At 37.9% G+C, this 18,575-nt stretch overlaps 1 protein-coding gene across 1 annotated transcript; it reads right to left on the bottom strand.

Annotated features, from left to right (window-relative positions):
- Positions 1-2,135: 2,135 nt before the first annotated feature.
- On the bottom strand, positions 2,136-17,434 carry LOC121651637 (dystroglycan-like). Its single transcript, XM_042003981.1, has 3 exons — positions 17,133-17,434; positions 5,639-6,204; positions 2,136-4,750 (listed from the first exon to the last, which is right to left on the bottom strand). The coding sequence occupies exons 2-3, from the start codon at positions 6,002-6,004 to the stop codon at positions 2,441-2,443; spliced, it is 2,676 nt and encodes an 891-aa protein (XP_041859915.1). The 5' UTR covers positions 6,005-6,204; positions 17,133-17,434; the 3' UTR covers positions 2,136-2,440.
- Positions 17,435-18,575: the final 1,141 nt, after the last annotated feature.

The raw sequence follows: 18,575 nt of genomic DNA, 5'->3' as shown, positions 1-18,575 counted from the left end.
TATGCATAATTATACCTTTATTAATGAATAATTATAACTCAGTCAACGTGATTCAGTTGCCAGTTGTATGGCTCTCTGAATGGACATTTTAAAAGACCAGAGGGCTTTTCTGCAATTCCATCATCTGGAGAAAGCATGATATCAACTTAAGATGATTTGAGATTTATAGATCACAGGGGATTCATTTATAAATGGAATTCTAAGAACCCTTTAAGGAAAGACTTGCTTTTATGTCCAAGATCTTTCTTACATGTCAAGTAGAGTTCTTTGCATTAAAAAAAATAAAATAAAAAAAAAAGTTTGGGGTTTGCAACATGTTACCAACCAAGGGAAAGAAAGTGGCATAACTTGAACATGACATGAGTCTTAGACATTGACATTCCTTCAAGAGATGTGGGTACACAGAGACAAAAATAAAATAACTGCACACCTATAAGCTACAGAAAGTGAGCACTTCTTTAAAAATATCAGTCTCACAGAGGCTATCAGTTGTGTATTTGCTTTATTACAATGAAAGCACCACTCATGTTTCAGGAAAACCCAGTCAAGCATTCGAGCCAACTGTAGCGAGCTTGTGTAAAGTCTGTCAGCGACATGACAACAAACTGCAAAACTAGTTTATTATACTCTACTGAATTTCATATATTAGATGGCAGAATAAATTCAATTTTAAACTTGCCTTGACTTCAAAGCTGTCTTAAAGATTGCATAGTTGGCTCTGACTTTTAATAGATACACCTCTGCTATAATGTGGATGTGATGTACCATTTTTGCTTTTCAGTTTGTGATACTTCAATTCGCATGTTTCATCAGATTCCATGTTCTCAAATAAATGGGACTATACACCATCTGAGGCTTTACAAATAGTATTACATTTTATTAATATATTTTCATAAAACAAGTTTAAGACTGTATCAAAAACTCAGTAAAAACATTAGATTTTTTTGACCATCTTTTCTTATGGTAATATTGGATATGAAATATACATAATTCACACATTGTTGTGGTTTCAATGTCCCCCATCACACTGAGATAATGCTTCATTTTTCTGTGTTGGGTGAGTAAACAATCTTTTCTACCCTCACAAACTATAAAGTTATATTTTTATGACTGATCAGAAATCTAGACATACAATTAAAAAATAAAATCATTTCCCTCTCAGCAGTTCCCCCCACCCCCCATCCCATTTCCCAACTAGGTTTTACTGATAAAACATTAACAATATGGAGTTGTTTCATTTCACAGGCACACAATTATGTACATCCCCTTGTACCCCAAGCCTCATCTGAACTGACAACAGGCAGTGCACTAATCCTAGCAGTGCAACACCTAGAGGCAGAGCAGTAATAACACAGTACTCTACACCCACCCACCCATCACACTAATTAACCCAACTGACTACAAGACAGTGGATCCACCTCACTGACAGATTCTCAGCCTGCTGTGAACCACAGCGTTCCAGTGGCCCCTTTGTTATTATTGTAGCAACACCAAAAGATTCGCCCTGTAACCAGAGACATCACCTTGGCAACAGCAAAGTCATCTCACAGGCAGCTTGAGTGGCACACATTAGCAAAGAAAAGAAACAAAAAAAAAAAAAAAAAAAAAAAACTGAATTAAGCTACATGTACAACAGCCGTGATCAGAATGTTCTTTATGATCAAGTACCAGAGAAATCTCAGTCACATTTGGAGTTTAAAGATACAAAACAAACATTTTTTCCTCTTTCTTACTGGTTTACCATTTAACGCTTTCTATTCTGTGCAAGACACACAGTGCAAGGTTTAACAAGAATCTGCATAAGTGCAAGGTTTGCATGTTATTGTCAAGAGGGAGCAAAGTAAAAGAACAGGGAAGATCAATGTGTAATAAACTGATTTTTGTGTAGTTATGTTTTATGCTTCAGTTTGCTGTTTTGTATTTCATCCCCTCTAGAAATAACAGGTGCAAAATCTTAATAAACCTAGCTGAAGGGCAGATAATGATTTAGAACTCAAAGATTAACACTGTGAGGGAATGCCTCAAATCTGTTGTCATGGTGACATCTGCACAAAGGCCCTGTGAATTTCAGTCTTTTCAGCTTTTTATTATTTTCTATACAATAGAAATAGTACATTATTGAAGATAAAATTGACTCCTCTTGACAGAAAAAAAGGAAAAAGAAACAGACAAATAAGCAATGCAAGAAGTCAAAAGCAGGTCTGAAGGACAGAAAAAAAAGTGCTGGAATTACAAACTGTTTTCCATCCATTTGTCCTGTGAGAGTTGTTGAATTGTACGTTACAGTGTCTTATCCAAGATGGTCAAAGATATATGGTTACCTGCTCCTCTACAAAGTCAAAGCCATCTCAATGAACACATGTAAAATTACTCCTGCAGACAATTCCGAGAAGCATCCCTACAGTGCACCTGCTTTCCAAACTGAAAGCCTCAGTGTGCGTTAGGGAGGCACATAGGGAGGTGGCGACCTGTATGCCGTCATGTTCTTAGGACGTGAGCCTTTTCCCTCAATGGGGACTGTGAATGGTGGTGGGGGCTGGTAAGGTGGTGCATTTGGATCATCATCTTGATAAACTGAATATTCCTCCAGGAGATCCTGATTGAGTAGGGTACTGTGGGGGCCAGCCATGTTGGGATACTCAGGGGGAGGAAGTGGGGGCTTTTCTTCCTGTAGAATAAGAGGGATGCTGGAGGATGGAGGTGATTTGGAATCATCCAGCTCATCTGCAAATATTATGGGAACTCCTTTCTTGATAAAAGTGGCCTGTTCCTCTATAGTCATCTTCCCTTTGCGCTTCTTTCGATAACAGACCATGGCAATGATTCCAACTATGAGCAACAAGCCAGCTACAACTACAGCAGGAATGACAGTGTGCAGATAAACATCATCACTACTTACTCGGTCTGTCCCAGGTGAAGGTGTAGCTGTAGGGAGGATGGGTATAAACACTTCTCCTGGTGGAATAAATGTGTAGCTTTGGCATTTATTGGTGCCACGAACAGAAATATTAATGGGTTTGAATTCAGGCTCCATGGCTTTAATAAAGGCCTGCTTAGGTTTTCCTTGGGGATCTGAGATCCTGTTACTGAGAACTGTGATCTGATCCTTTGGACAAGGGCTCTGCTGGAGACTGTTATTGGTCCATTCAACAACAATGGAGCCACTAGTGATGCTCCTCAGGGTCACGGTGCTGCTGTTTCGATCACCGAGGGCATATGCCAACTTTTTAATTAGAAGAATCTTTTTATGGACATCATTGCTCAGAGTATTAGGGTCACCATGAAAACGGGCAGCAAACACTACCGATGGTTTATCCATGTTAGACCAACGGTTGACTCGAACTACAAATGCATCCATTATGCTCTTTCCAGCCTTATCAGTGACCAACATGAAGTACTCATGATTCCCCTCATGCTCCTCTTCTGGAAGGCCATACAAAAGCTGGATAGTGCTGTTGAACTGTATCCATGATGTTTCACTCACCGCTTCTTTGGGGGTTCTCTTCAAAGTCAAGCGAAGCTTGTCAGTGGTACCATCTTCATAGTCATAGAATGCATCAGAAGCAATTTTAACCTCAAAGTATGTGCCAACCCATGCAGTTACCTGATCAATGGGATTTCGGATCTCTGGGCTCCGATTTAAGTCTGGAGCCAGAGAGAGGGGAGTTGTACGCCTTGGTTGTTTAGGAGTGGTAGACTTTGGTTCTCTGGGAGCTGGGGTGGTGGTTTTGAGTTTCTTGGGTTTCCTTGTGGAAGACGGTTTCGGTCTTTTGTTGGTGCCTGGTGGAGTTGGCACAGCCGTAGCCTCCACAAATGTAGGCCGAGTCATAGTGGGTTGAATAGGGATGGTGCTTGTAGTTCCTAGTACTCTTGTGGGTTGGGGAGGTCCAAAAACAGGTGTGTGAGCTATCTGATCTCTGACCCTCATAGTAGGCTTAACTGGAAGAGGCAAAGGCCCTCGGACAGGGGGAGCAGAGTTGTCTGTTGCTGGAGCAATAGAAGGTGAAGTGGGGGTAGGAACAACACGTGAATATGGCTCTTGGTGAATAGTTGGAGGAAGAATGGATGGCACAGGAGTAGGAGTGTTGTACAATTGTCGCCTGACCCGTTTCACTCCATGAGGCTTTTTGTTGACAATGTGCCAGCCAACTACTGGATAACCCAGCCTGGCTGACATTGTCCCATCCTTTGCTGAGGACTGGACACTGCTAATGTCAGGGATGCTGCCCTGATCAAGGGCACATCCAACTTTCCATGACAGTAAAGCCCCATTCTCAACCACTTTCTTGGCATTTCCTGGTCCAGCCATGAAAGCAGACATGTCAAATAAACGGTTGTTGACAACAGGGACCACCCTCATGTGCTCCAAGGGTACATGTGAGAATTTTCTCATAATGCCCAATAAGTTGACCCTCTGTTTAGCAACCATCTTTGTCAAATCAGCATCCAATATGACAGTTAAGACAGTGACAGGCTCCTCAGAGCCACAGGTGAAAGCCTGTAGGCCACTTACATCAGACTGTAGCGTGAGCAGGGCTGGCTCAGTGTCTGCCCGTTCTTCTGGGTATACTTCAACAGAGAAGACTGTATTGGGATACCATTGGCTGCTTGTCTTCTCAGTTATCTCCTCCCCTGACACCAATATGTGATATACGCCTTTATCTTGCTCCAGAGCCAAACCTCTTAGAGTGCAGCTTTCTTTGTCCCAGTATAGCCAGGAGGGTAAAGTCTTTTTTCCCATTTCAGTGAGCTTCAGGAAGGAAAACAAAGGTATCATTACCATTTCATACAATGTGAATTATTCTGAAAAATAAGTCATTCAGGAAAAGTAAAGTTATTGAAAAACTTCATTATCTGATTGATCCTTTCAAAAGATAGATGCCAAAATTTTTTGGAGAATATAAATTTTTTATACAAAACAAGTTGTAACTATGGGATTCTTGGTTTTATTTGAAATGCAATGAATAAAATATCATCCATATAACTATATGTTTAATTCTGTTTCATATTGAGCAAGCTGTCAGTGACAGGGGACTAAGATAAACCATGAATGCAAAACTGAAAAATGTAGCATAGAGGGAGAAATACTCTGCATATCTCCCAAACATCCACCCCCTCCATTCCATTCAGTTTATCATATCCTGGCAAATATGTACAGGAAGCAGAGTGAGATTCTATTCATAATAAGTGTGTGAGTCATCACTCATCATTTTGAGCTATTACGCCATGACAGGATTTCATTCTGTGTTGCCAGTTTGGTCAATAATAATCTCATTTCACTCTTAAGTCGGACTTGAACAAATTACAACACAGTCAGCTTCAATCAGCAATGATTTACTCATCAAAAGTGAGGGGATAAATACCATTCTGTATATTACACGTGTTTGCATTAATGGAATTAAACATTTGGCCAATGTATCTACTCTGGTTGACTGGTTAAACACGTCTATTGTAATTTATTTGTTTTACAGTTCTATTAGTGCATTAATACAACTGTATTCGAGAGAACTCAGGATTTTCTTTTAACAAATCAAAGAATGTTAAGATTTAATGTTAAGGTATGTCATGAAATTAGCAACAGATGGGCTATATTACATTAGTGAATTATAATAATTGTGTGAATAATAAATGTACTTACATGGACATTGCAGCTTTCATGGGCAGGTCCTGGTGGAACCTTCAACTGGAACACCTGGCCTACAATTGCTGAGGAGTCAGGAATGCTTGTGTGCATTCCCTCATTCTTTGCAGAAAAATCTGGGACAGCTGTGGGCGGCCCTTCACCTACTGAAGAAGTTGCAGCCTGGAGCTCAGAGAGCACAGAGGACTGCATGGAGGCCTCTAGTTCCACAGATATCATGTCCACCAGTGTTTCATGCTGTTCTGGCACAGTGCCCTGGACCAGGGTCACCAGAAGTCCGATAACCACAGGGAGAGTCCTCTGCAAAAAAAGCTTGCTCCTCCTTGCATCCCCACAGCTCATGTCTCTCGGTTTATAGTGCATAGCAATAGGCCTTTGGGCTGCTCAACAGATGTCTATGAACAACTGAAAAGGCCACATGCACTTAGGTCAGCCTGATGATAGGCCTGTGGGTCAGATTCTCTAGTGACTGGTGATGCTCACAAATGCAGCGGTTTCTCTTTGTGTCCTCTATGATCCATGAAGAGATCTCTGGCAGTCTGTCAAATATCCATGCCAGCCCGCTATGAGAGAAACCAAAACAAAACATTAGTTCAAATACACATGCAGACTACACTTTGCAATTAACATCACACATTATAGTACTACAGCAGGGTGTGACGCAATATCAATGTTTGTAATTAAAAAAAAAAAAAAAAAAACTATTTAATTTTTTTTTTTTCTTCGTCCTAAGCACACCCCAACACCTCCTGGCACCAGCGCCCAGAACCTCCACCCAGCCCGTCCCAGAACAGCCCATCCACCCAAAAACTTGATAAAGGTAGTAGTATCTATGACACTAGAGCATAATTTTTTAAGTGCGCCTTATGGCTCACTGATGTAGCCAGACAATTAACTCAAAAAATTAACTTTATTGTCTAGAAAATTAGATATATCCTAAAATATAGTTAACTGAAACTACAAATATGAACATTTGACAGAAAAAAAATTTTCACAATGAAATAACAAATCCCGATTTTACACACGGGAAATTTACAGTCATGCTACATAAAACCTGTCAGTAATGATGCAAACTGACTGTAATTTCCATGCTCTGGTATAAAGCACTGTTTTGTATTATTACTTGATGAGGGAATGAATAATAGAAGGATTTTATGTATACATACAATCTGACATTTCATTTGTCTCCAACTTAATAAGTAGTCAATGCTTAGGATTATTTGTGTGTGAATATTGGTAGATTTTGAGCATTGATGGCACTTAATTGTAATTATAAAAATAATAATTGTCTGCTGCATGTTTACCATTCTTCAATTCTTCGTCATAGCATTCTGAGTTATAGAAATTTTCATATGAGTAGCCATGCCAAGGGTTGTTTCCCTCGGTGATAAGTTTTAATTAGGTGCTCTGGGGTTAGAATTAAAGTCTTTATTATGCCGACCTAACCAACCCCAATCCTGGAGCGGGGGGCTGGGGGGGGGGGCACTTGTCTAGAATCCTAATGCCTGCCTGGCACAAGGCTGTGACGTCAACACAATTAATGTTTTGCCTACTCTAAACTAGCACTAATAGCACATGATTAACCAGCAAAACACATAAAATCTATAGCATGACTCAGCAGCTTTATATAGAAACAGCCCCTCTATGAATGTTCTATGTCATTCCCCAACCCATGTAATATTCAGATAAAAAAGGGCTACACTACAAGGGAATTATCTCACAAGAATCAACAAAAATAAAAAGTCAATTAAAATATAATTATATTTACTGCATATGAATGGTAAACAGGATCAGCTTCTAATAGGCCATTAAATATTTACATAATTTACATAATTGCAGTCATTTATACCTAATATTAACATTAAACAAAAATGCAGTCTACCATTAAAAAGTATGCAGTAGCAAACATTTAATTTTTATTCATTCCATTTCCTGTATCTTAGAATTTCTTTGTAATTTTTGTGTATCACAAGTAGGGCCCGACCGATTAATCGGCAGTCCGATTAAATCAGCCAATATTATCCCCTTTCAAAATGGCAAATATCGGCCGTTGTTTTCCCGCTTACACGCCGATTTAGTCTTACTTTCTCATAAAACAGTAAATGCTTTTAAGTGTCGGAGTCTGCAGAATGATGTCCTTGCGGCGTTTGTCCACTAGTTGGAGCTCTGCCTCCATTCAATCCCACAGTTACCCCCTGGCTGTGTCTGAATGTCCACCCTACTCCCTAACCCCTCGTTCACTACATAGGGCTCCACTACATAGCACACTACATAGTGCACTCATTCTCTTGGCGATTCGGACACGGAGCTGCCTATTTTTTCCTCGCCACAAACCATGTAACCACATGTGTGTAAATATTTTTATTCCTTATGTTGTATTCTATTCTTTGTTTGTTTGCTTATAGGTAATTTCAAGCAGCTCAATTTTTTCGCCTCCTTGCGCCATGTTGAGCTTCTGCCCACAATGCATTGTGGTCTATATTGATCAGTCTAGTGACCATCAATGCTCATTACTTTTTAATATGCATTGTGGGTAATTTTGAGTGCCCTACTTTTTTCTCTCTGGACATTCGGACACTCTGACAAAATGGCATGATCCCTATGTAGGGCACTATGTAGGGAGTAGGGTGCACATTCAAACACAGCCCGTCTTTTTAACAGAAGTAGCTAGTAGTTAGCCAGATTATATTAACGGTTCTAAGTGGAGTTAATAATGTTGTTCAATTAATGACTCAGCATGTCTCCAGTTTCAGTTTACCTCTGTTTGCCATGTGTAATGACGAGTGATGCATGCTTTGTTGTGTAGGTTAGCATTTTATTTATGCTGAATTGCTAAAGTTGTGCTAAATTAGCTTAAGGCGCAACCCGTTGTAATGTTTTTGCTAACTGCTGTAAGCGGCACTCTTATTTTGAAGTGTGAAGCACCGGAACAGGATGTGCATGTAAAATGTTAGAGCATTGCAACATTGACTAGTTTATGTAATAGCACGTCAAGAACCGGCAGATGTCGGCAGTTCACACACATCGTGTGGTTAAGTTATTCCTAAAAAAAGGCCAGTCACAACACCCATCTATGTTAACAACAATCATCGCTGTTATCCCAACCTAGCATAGCATTAGCTAAGTAGCCAGTTATTGCAGAAATAACCTAAGTGTATAAAATATCTTAGAGTACAGAGTTCATCATTCCGACAGCTGCAGGTTGAGGCGTATTTTAGGAGGAGAGATGTGAATGCATAGGAGGTTTATTCACTTAACATTAATTAATAAATTAATATTACAGTCTGTCTTCAGCCACCATCATGATGTCATGTCTCCCTTAGTTTTACTGTCAGAAAATACTAACATGAAAGGCTGAAACAGCAACTCACTGTGTGTTACAATTACTGCCAGACCATTTGTGACCGTTATATATAAAATACAACTTTATCAAAGATGACATCTTTTTGACATTTGAGAAAAGCATATCTGGTTTTTATTTTGGTTCATACATGATATATGTCATGATATATTTCATGACAGAAAAATATTGGAGTAAAGAAAATGCAATTTAACATTAAAGGGCATCAGAAGGCTGCATAATGTTTAGCTAACTTCACTCATGTTCGTCATATAAGGCATACACCTTATATATATTTTTCTACCTGTACTTTAACCTACTTCTAATTTGCATCAGCAAAAAGTACAAAACAAGATATATTTAACTAATTCATTATTCATTTGTACAATTCATTTATAGATTGACTTTTTTAAGGTTATATATTTAAATTTCCCAGTTATTTAATATTTTGCTGCATGTTTTTGGAAATTCTTCTTGTAAAGTTAAAACATATAAGGAAAAATATTGTGAGACAGTAAAATGTTCTGCCTATAATTCCTATTTATGCTGGTGTACGCGTTAATGAACCAAAAATGAAGTTAATTTATTCATTATATATATATATATATATATATATATATATATATATATATATATATATATATATATTTATTTTTTATTTTATTTTTTTTTTATCGTCCAATAAATTGGTAATCAGATTTTTCTTTCTGCCAAATATCAGAATCGGTATTGGCCTCAAAAAGTCCATATCGGTCGGGCCCTAATCACAAGGCCAGTGATATATGATCTGTAATGATTTGTTTGTCTTTCTGGACTATTAGTTCTGCAAGTATAATTTTTTTAAATATATTATCAGGATTCATAATTAGTCTAAAATAATGAACAAAATTACACTTCACATTAACCAGTAGTCACTGTCTTTTCAACAAGACATGGCCTGATATAAAATAATGACAAAATATGGATGTGCTTTGATTTGGGATGTATTAAAATCATAAGTCAAAGACAAAGTGAGTTTACATGCACAGCTCAGTGCTGTGCTGTCAGCTAAATGTGAATGGTTGAGATAGGCAGACAGAAATGTGTGTATGGAGAAGCAGGTCTTAATTCTTGCACACAATTTAGAGAGCAACTCCTGCTTGTTCAAAAAGCCAGCTGGGTAAGGGATTGGATGTCGATGGTCACACTATAGCCTGATAGGCACCTCCCTTGGAATGTAACTATATGGTCATTTCAGTATAGACAGTAACAACTCTGGTTGGACTAATTTGCAGACTGGTTGGCCAAAAAAAATAAATAAAGTTGCCACCTGGATTTAACTAAGCAAATAAGTACTAGACTCCTTTTTGATAATTACTGCATGGGTGATTATTTTTCAGCTGGCTAGTTAATTTAACCCCAACTGATGCAATGAGTAGCTTCTCGTTAACCATGTCAAAAGACAAATTTTGTGGTTGTGGAAAAGATTTATTCTGTTTAAGAAGGGTTAAATTGTTGGCACGCATCAAGCAGAGAAGGCAACTAATGAGATTGCAGAAACTACTAAAATTGGGTTTAAAACTGCATAATTAAAAACTGTAAGGATAATGGGAAACCAACATCTTCAAGGAAGAAATGTGGTTAGAAAAAAAATCCTGAATGATGGTGATCAGCAATCACATAATCATTTGGTGAAATCAAATCAAAGTAAGACAACAGTACTCAGGACTATGTTTAGTTAAAGTATGAGCATTTCCACTAGCACAATGTGACGGATGGGGACTGAACAGCTGTGTAGCTATAAGAAAACCACTTAACTGTGAGGCTAACCAGAGAAAAAGTCCTTAAGTCTAGGTTTAGCAACATTATGTGCCCAAAAAATGAGGTCAGCTGACTACCTCAGCATACTGAGTGTGCAGGTTATTAATCAATGGATTTTTTCTTCCCTGATGGCACAGCCGTATTCCAAAAATGTTCCCTGAACCATTCTTTTAACATTAGATATAGTTTTCACACATGGATTGGCCACAAGATCTTGAAAAATGAATGCAACACTGGATGGAAATAAATCTTGTGACATTGCAGAAGGTTAAGGAAACAATGCCACAGCGAACGTGTGCTGTAAATCACAGCTCAAGTCGGTCCACCTAAATATTAGTGTGATCATTTTTCTGCTAGCAATTTTTTGGGGGGCGGGCCAGGCAGTGTGTGTGTAAGCAAAATACTGCTTCATCCAAAAAAGACTGTTTGTTTTACAACTATGAAAATCTAACAGACTGCAATCGAATCAGGTTAACAAATAATCCGAACAAAAAAGCCAGTATTGTGCCTGCAGCCATTTTCTCATTTTAAAAACTTTAGTCTACGTTAGCGCAATAATTGAACAGTGTCTCCACTAACATCTTCCCACTTCTCTGTAAATCGGCAGTTTCATTAAAAGTGACTGTTGATTGTTAGTTCATGTCCCCTCAACCTAGCCATGGAATTGGAGCTGCATCCAGTGACTTTTGTTTAGTTAACATAAATGCTTACATTGACATTGGCCACTTACATTAATAAAGGCTCTGTGCAAATTTTACACTAAAGCATGAATCCTTCTGTAGATAGTAAGATGCAAATGTTGGCACAGCTTACAGTAGGCACATCATGCATATCAAACTACATCCATGGAAAATATATCTTATTGGTTTATATCGTCTTTGAAAATTAAATTATTAATTCAAATCAATAATAAAACATCCCATCTGGAAATCAGCATTGTTATAGTAGTGTATACCTCGACTAAATCTACTGATACAGCCCAAACTATTGCCTATGCATTTTAAAATATGATTTATCACTGCCCAACAAGCTGCCTTCATTCAGTGGCCACACCTCATAGCATGAGATATGGTGTCAGTAGAACAATTCCAGTAAAAACACATGCATGCTGATTTATGCTACACAGAACTCTAAACTAAATTGTGTAATTTTACCTATTAATAATTACAATGATTATCTACTACAGCAATGTTGTGTGGAATTTCTAAGAAGTGACCTGTTAAAACTAGACTGCCAGCTGAGAAAACTAACATGTAAACATTTTACATCTAAACTACACTCCAGTACATTTCAGGGTCCGACATTAACGGTTGCCCGATTGCCCGGGGCAAGTAAAAATCGCTGCCAAGTACCCACTTCGATTTTTTTTCTGTTTTCTATTTTGTCTCCTATGTCTGTCACACGAGGGGCCAGTTGCCGTGAGCTGCTTTTTTTTTTTATTTATGTGCTGTTGATTTTGATTGGGTGTCTCTGTTGACGTGCCGACCTCAGACGGTTCAGTCACGTGGGGTTACCGAACATGGCAGAGAGCTCGAGAGGGAAATACGAAGCAGAAAAAAGAAAGAGAATTTTCCTGCCTTCGTGGTAGGACATTTATTCGTGGGTAGAATATGACGAAAAACTGCCGGGTATGTTTTGCATGGTCTGTAGAGAGTTCCCAACCAAAGCTGACAGAAACTGATCTTTTATTCCGCGGAAACGACAACTACAGAAGACAGAACCTGGAGAGCCATGCTAAATCCATTCCACACTTGTCTTGCGTTGAGGCAAAAAGATGCCGGACTGTTCCCGGACAGATGGACCGTTGTGCTAAAAAACTGTATGCGGAGAGCCACAACCAGATTAAAAAAAATGTCTTACCACTGCTTATCATGTCGCTAAAACGACATTCTAAAAAATACTTTCTCCAACCTTCTGATGGTGGTGGAGTTGGTCTTGGTCCTGCTACAGTCCACTGCAGCATGTGAGCGTGGCTTCAGTGCAATGAAAAGAATAAAATCTGACTGGAGGAGCCAGCTATCTGTTAAAATGTCGGCCAAGTTGATGTTTTTGGCTATTGAAGGCCCTTCAGTGCAAGATTTTAACTGTGATCGGGCATTAAACAGGTGGCTCACATGTTCAGACAGGGTACGGAGGGTGTAACGTATTACACTTACACATACTTCTTTCTGGCCCCTTATTCGGGAATTGTATTGTTATTTGTTAAAATGTTTTTCAATGCATGTCACTGTAATGACATATAAAATAAATACTGTTTTCTGAAGGAAGAAGTGTTGTGTAGTGTTGTGTATGCATGTCACTGTAATGACATATAAAATAAATACTGTTTTCTGAAGGAAGAAGTGTTGTGTAGTGTTGTATACAGTCAACAGGAAATGTATTTTAGTAAGATATAAGTCGTGAGCAAAAGTTTGCATGACACTGCCAGAAAGAAGACCTCTTAGGCAGGGCAAGTAAGCATTTTGATGGGGCAAGTAGACTTGAGAAGTACTTGCCCGGCAGGGCAGGTAGGAAAAAACCTTAACGTCGGACCCTGCATTTATATTTATATATATATATATATATATATATATATATATATATATATATATATATATATATATATATATATATATACTTAAGTTAGTTAACACAGTTAACATTCTCTCATTTTGGCATTTGCTACTTACAAAAATAAAAAGACTGAGTCACATGTTATCAAACCCATAAACCAAGCCAAAACATGCACCTTATTCTAGATTTGGGTTTTTTTGTTTGTTTTTTAAAGTAGTCACTTGACGCTCTTGCTCTCCCAGTCTTTACTAATTCCCAGCCCAAAATAGGCAAAAAAGAAAAAAAACCCTGAGCGCCTTTATGACACATAATGAAAGAATACTCAATAGTAAAATCTTCAACAGTCTACAATTAGCAGGCAAAGCAAAATACAAAATATCTTGCACGATTCCTGTATTCATTTGTGTTTAAATGTAAAACACAAGTATTAACATGAAAATAGGTTTTACCCATAAGCTTCCTCTAATTCAGAATAAGCACTACACATCACCTCAGGCTGCTGGCACACAAACGTCGGGTGGGGGGGCTTCATCTGAGCATCAAAGAAAGCCAGTCGCAAAGTGGCCTAGATTTTATCACATTCTCATTTCATAGTGTACAAGTAATTCAGAATCTGAGTCAAACATCTCATTAAGAAGTATGAATTATTTTAACATGATTTGAGTTGGTCCAACATATTGTTCAAATGAACAATGTTAAAATAAAACACAAGCATAACAGGAAGTGTCAGTAAACCATAACAGCAATAAGGATGTGTTATTTTAATAAATGCAACATTCATAAGCCTTAACAGAATAGTAAATATTAAGCTATAATAGACCTATAGATGATATTTTAGATCAGTCGAGTTAATCTTTTGATTGACAATTTTTTGTGGTAAATCCAAGAAATGGTCTCCAAATCATTGGGTTCTCCTTTCACATTCGACTAATCTGTTCAGACCTGAGGTTTTGTTTAAAAAATACTTTTCAAAGCCTCAGAGCTCTCTGGAAACCTAAAACCGTCCACTAAAACCTTTTTTTCCCCTCAAGCTCCAATGAAACTAGAAACATGACATAAAAATACATTTTAATCTTAAACATTCACAAAAAAGAAAAAAAAAAAAAAAAAACATAGCAAGTCTGAAAATTATTAATGCAACACCAATGTAAGGTCTGAAGGAAATATGAACACATGTGTTACATCAGGTTTGAATGAGTTAAAACCAAAATATGCCATAGACAGAAGTGCTGTGGAGTTTGGCTTTGCATTTAAATCCCAGATATTAGAAATGCTGATGAGAATGAGCTAATATAAGTTAAACATCTCAAGATAAAACAATTGGTAACATTATTCTCCGTTTATGTGCATAATCCACAGCTGAAGAAAATGCAAAAGATTACACGATCAGCTGTTCCAGCCAAACCTCAAGTTATGGAAAACAAAGTAGAAAAAGCAATGGAAGTATGAAACTTTGCATCCATGCATTTGAATAAACTGCCTTAATAAATCACTCAAAATAATGATGTTAACCTAACAGTGACAGGCTTAAATGAAGGTCTTGGTAAACTATTTAAAAATGCATTTTCAAAAGCCACAAAATGTAATAAATACTAAAAACTAAATTGCACAGACATGTGATCTGATTTTTTTTTTTTTTTTTTTTTTTTTTTTTTAAGTACAGTGGTACAATTTTAGCGTGGGTGATTTCTGCCCATTTCACACTGTAGCCTACATTACTAGGGGCGCAAAAGCATATTACAACCATCCATGCAGTCTGCAGTTCAACAGTAGTTAAAACTTGAAAACCATCAAAAATAATTAGGCCTCCAATGCACAGTGGCACTCAGGGCCAATTGAATTGACATACCACATGCAGCAGCCTCTAGATAGTGCATGAGCTGAATAACAAACATATCCACGAGACAAGCTTGCTTTGCAGTTGGATGTTTCCCTTGTGTTGCCCTCTACTCTCTTCAACAAAAGTAATGAAATATGTGGGGAGATGAAACAAAATCGGCCCATGCCAGAGTAAAAGTCTTACTTGGCTTGGTGATCTCCAAGCAACTCATTTTACGCAGCTGGAAGACTACCGTATACTGCTAAACACCATTTAAAGGAATATCTATGAATTCAAAACTCCCCAAACTACAAACTAAGAAAGCAAAAAAAAAAAAAAAAAAAATCTATTCTCAGAAAATGACCTGTTATTACACTGTACAATGTATTTATTGTAGTGTGCTTTGATTCCTGTGAACTGACCTATATTTACAACTGCTAATGCTTATGAAATTGTTTTCCACAAATATTTTTAATTGTTAATGTAACACTGGATAACAGGATATTCACGCCTATAAGCTTAAATAGAAGAAAGAATTGCTGAACAGGCCTACTGGGCTGGTAGCCCAGGAAGACAAGGGGCTGTGGGCCAAACTCTTTATTGTTAAATGAAATAATATTTCTTGTTAGTCAAATCAGCTCAGTGTCACCAAAAAAAAAAAAAAAATATATATATATATATATATATATATATATATATATATATATTATAGACTCAAAAGAAATCAAAAACAGCTTCAAGGTGGCTTAAAACAGCTGCAGCTAAATTTAAAAGTATACCCACAACAATGAAGATAAATGAGAGGTAATGTAATTCATGAGGAAACTCAATATAACCTCAAAATGATCCAGATTACTCTGAACTACAAAATTACTCCAAATAACTACAAAGTGATTTAAGTTGACCATAAAGATACAAAAACCAAGAATTAATTCACTTTAAAACCAAATATTACTGAAAATATCACCACAAAGAGATGTTTGTTAATAGAGTGAGCAGCAAACAACTGTTTTGCAATGAACATCAATGACATTTGTTACTCTGCCAATATGAATTTGTTGATGGTGCTGAAGTGTGTGAGGGGCCTTTAACAAGTTTGTGCCCAGGGGTTAGTTGATATACAATAAGTTCACGTCAATTGCAAAGCCAATTAGACCAGCCCAGAAATAACAGTATCAATACAGTTCTGTTAGTTTGTGATAACAGCTGTGATTATTACATGACAAAGCAAAACAATGGAATTAAAACTATGACCAAAGGTTTAAGATTTAACAAGAATTTGAGTCCAAATAGCCAATTTGCTGGCTAGCTACTGTCTAAAAGCTAACGTTAGCTCACTAACTAAACATTAGCTACCGGGCCCGTTTCAAATGGACTCGGGAGACGAGGCCTCCGTAAATGACAACGCCGCCTACAACATTCAACCTTGATAAATCATTTCGCAGCTCACCTTAGATAAACTCTCCTTCAGTCCTATCACAAAGTGCGTATAAATGAAAATCCGGTAACTGTAACTGCTAGTTAAGTTGACTGCTACCCTGCGCCCGTCCATCGCTGGCGCAGAGATGCACCTGTTTTATTCTAGATGGAAACGAGAAGCAAACTGCTGCATCCACCACACAAATACCAAGCTCTCTCAAAATACCACAAATACCCATTGCCCGGCCAGACATCACAATTGATGCAGCGACTCACAAACACTTTCTTCGTGGTGACAGCCTCTATTAAGTAGCCTTAACGCAAATAAGCCTGCTTAAGAACACCAAAATCTGATAGGGATAGACCGAGCTGTGATTGAATCCACCGAGGGGGGCTAACAAGCTAACACCAAGAGAGTATACTGCTGTCGAGCACAACCCCTTACTTGTCCTGTCAGCTCACGGGAGACTGCAATAATTCCTCTTTGAAAACATAAAGACTCTGATATTTTAAATGCTAATATCCCAACAAGAGCATCAGTATTCCATATTCAAACTGACCTTGTTAGCGAGCTAACGTTAGCTAACTCGCGCCGTAATGTCTCTTCTACCCGGAGAACACCGCGAAGACTTCCCAAATGCCATTAAACATGCGCTTCTTCCTCAGTGCCACAGGCAGATATCCCAACATTTAACATGCAGGCAAATGAACGTGACTGAGGGACGTCCTTCTAGTCCTGTTATTCTAAAGATAGTTCACTGTTCTGAATTGTGGTTACAACGATGGCTACCCCTCCCTCAATGCATCGCTCCACTCTATCCTCCTTTCACACAGGTCTACAGGTTGAAGCCAACCGAGTATACCAGCATGACTCCGCCTCCCCTAAATTTACAGGCGAGCAGGTGAAACGTTTACTTAGGCACCGCGAGATACCTTGTAATTATATAGCCCCATACTTAGTTATGGTGACCGCGCATCATCTTTTATTTAGTATTAGCTTTAAGTGGAAAATGTAGCCTGTTTTATTTTGAACTACTTGACACGAAGAAAGTAAAGGTGGCCTGAAAAGGAAAGCTTGAAATCCTTCTTTGTCCTTATCGCTCCTCCCAGGAAAACTAAAGATATCCTGTCATGTGGTATTTGCAAAAGTTCTGTTGACTTCCCAGAACCATCTAGAAATAGCGTTTGACTATTTTAGGATTACATTTTAAAGAGTACAGATTATTTAAATTATTCATAGGTTGTCGCTATAGACTAAAATGTTGCTATGGTTCTTTTCCATGTTAGACTATATTAAAAGAGAGAAAGAAAAAAGAGTAGTTAATACAATATGGATCAAATAAGATGCAGCTTGTATTCTTAACCTTTTCTTCCTTCCCCTTCCCTATGATGATGTATGGTAGCAATCCAAAATGTTGTCAGATGTGGCAATATCATTCAGCACCAGGCTTTCTCAAAGGACTTTTAGTAAAGGCCATTGTATCTTATCTAAGAGTCTATTTTTTATTGAGACCTTCGTCTGAAATTGATCTGTTCCAGCCCTAACAGAAAATTCACCTGCTTTGATCTCTAAACAGAATGAAATTATGCAAGAAATAAAACAAAAAAGGAATTTAAACAAAGGACAAGATACACAATATCAAAAAGTCTTTGTTGGAACAAGTTTAGTGAGATAGGGAACTCTTGTCAGATAAACTGAGGATCGCTCACAGTCTAAAGGTTATATTTATGTAGAAATGATAATCAACAGAACTTGTTTTGTTTGTGCAGGAATAAACAATATCCTTGTCTGCACAATGCAACATATCTTAGTCACTAAAAAAAATGCGATTGCCAAATTGAATACAGCAGTCCAACTGATTTTGGTATCAGTGTCGTGTGACAATCAAATATCAGAAGAAATCAACAGCAGGATGAGTGTTATTGACAAAGTGTGTATTGCACAGGAAAGTCCATCTGCATCCATGCATCAGAGCACTGAGAAACACTTGACTGAGGAGTGA

Source organism: Melanotaenia boesemani, chromosome 13 (genome assembly GCF_017639745.1).
Source record: "Melanotaenia boesemani isolate fMelBoe1 chromosome 13, fMelBoe1.pri, whole genome shotgun sequence".
Taxonomy (NCBI): Eukaryota; Metazoa; Chordata; class Actinopteri; order Atheriniformes; family Melanotaeniidae; genus Melanotaenia; species Melanotaenia boesemani.
The sequence above is the reverse complement of the archived record's forward strand: the minus strand, read 5'-3'. Positions and strand labels throughout refer to the sequence as shown.

Excerpts from the sequence above, each read along its gene's own strand:
- LOC121651637 (XM_042003981.1), bottom strand. The coding sequence starts at position 6,004 with ATGCACTATAAACCGAGAGACATGAGCTGTGGGGATGCAAGGAGGAGC. Across the intron at positions 4,751-5,638 it reads ATGAAAGCTGCAATGTCCAT|CTCACTGAAATGGGAAAAAA; the intron begins GTAAGTACATTT and ends TCCTTCCTGAAG.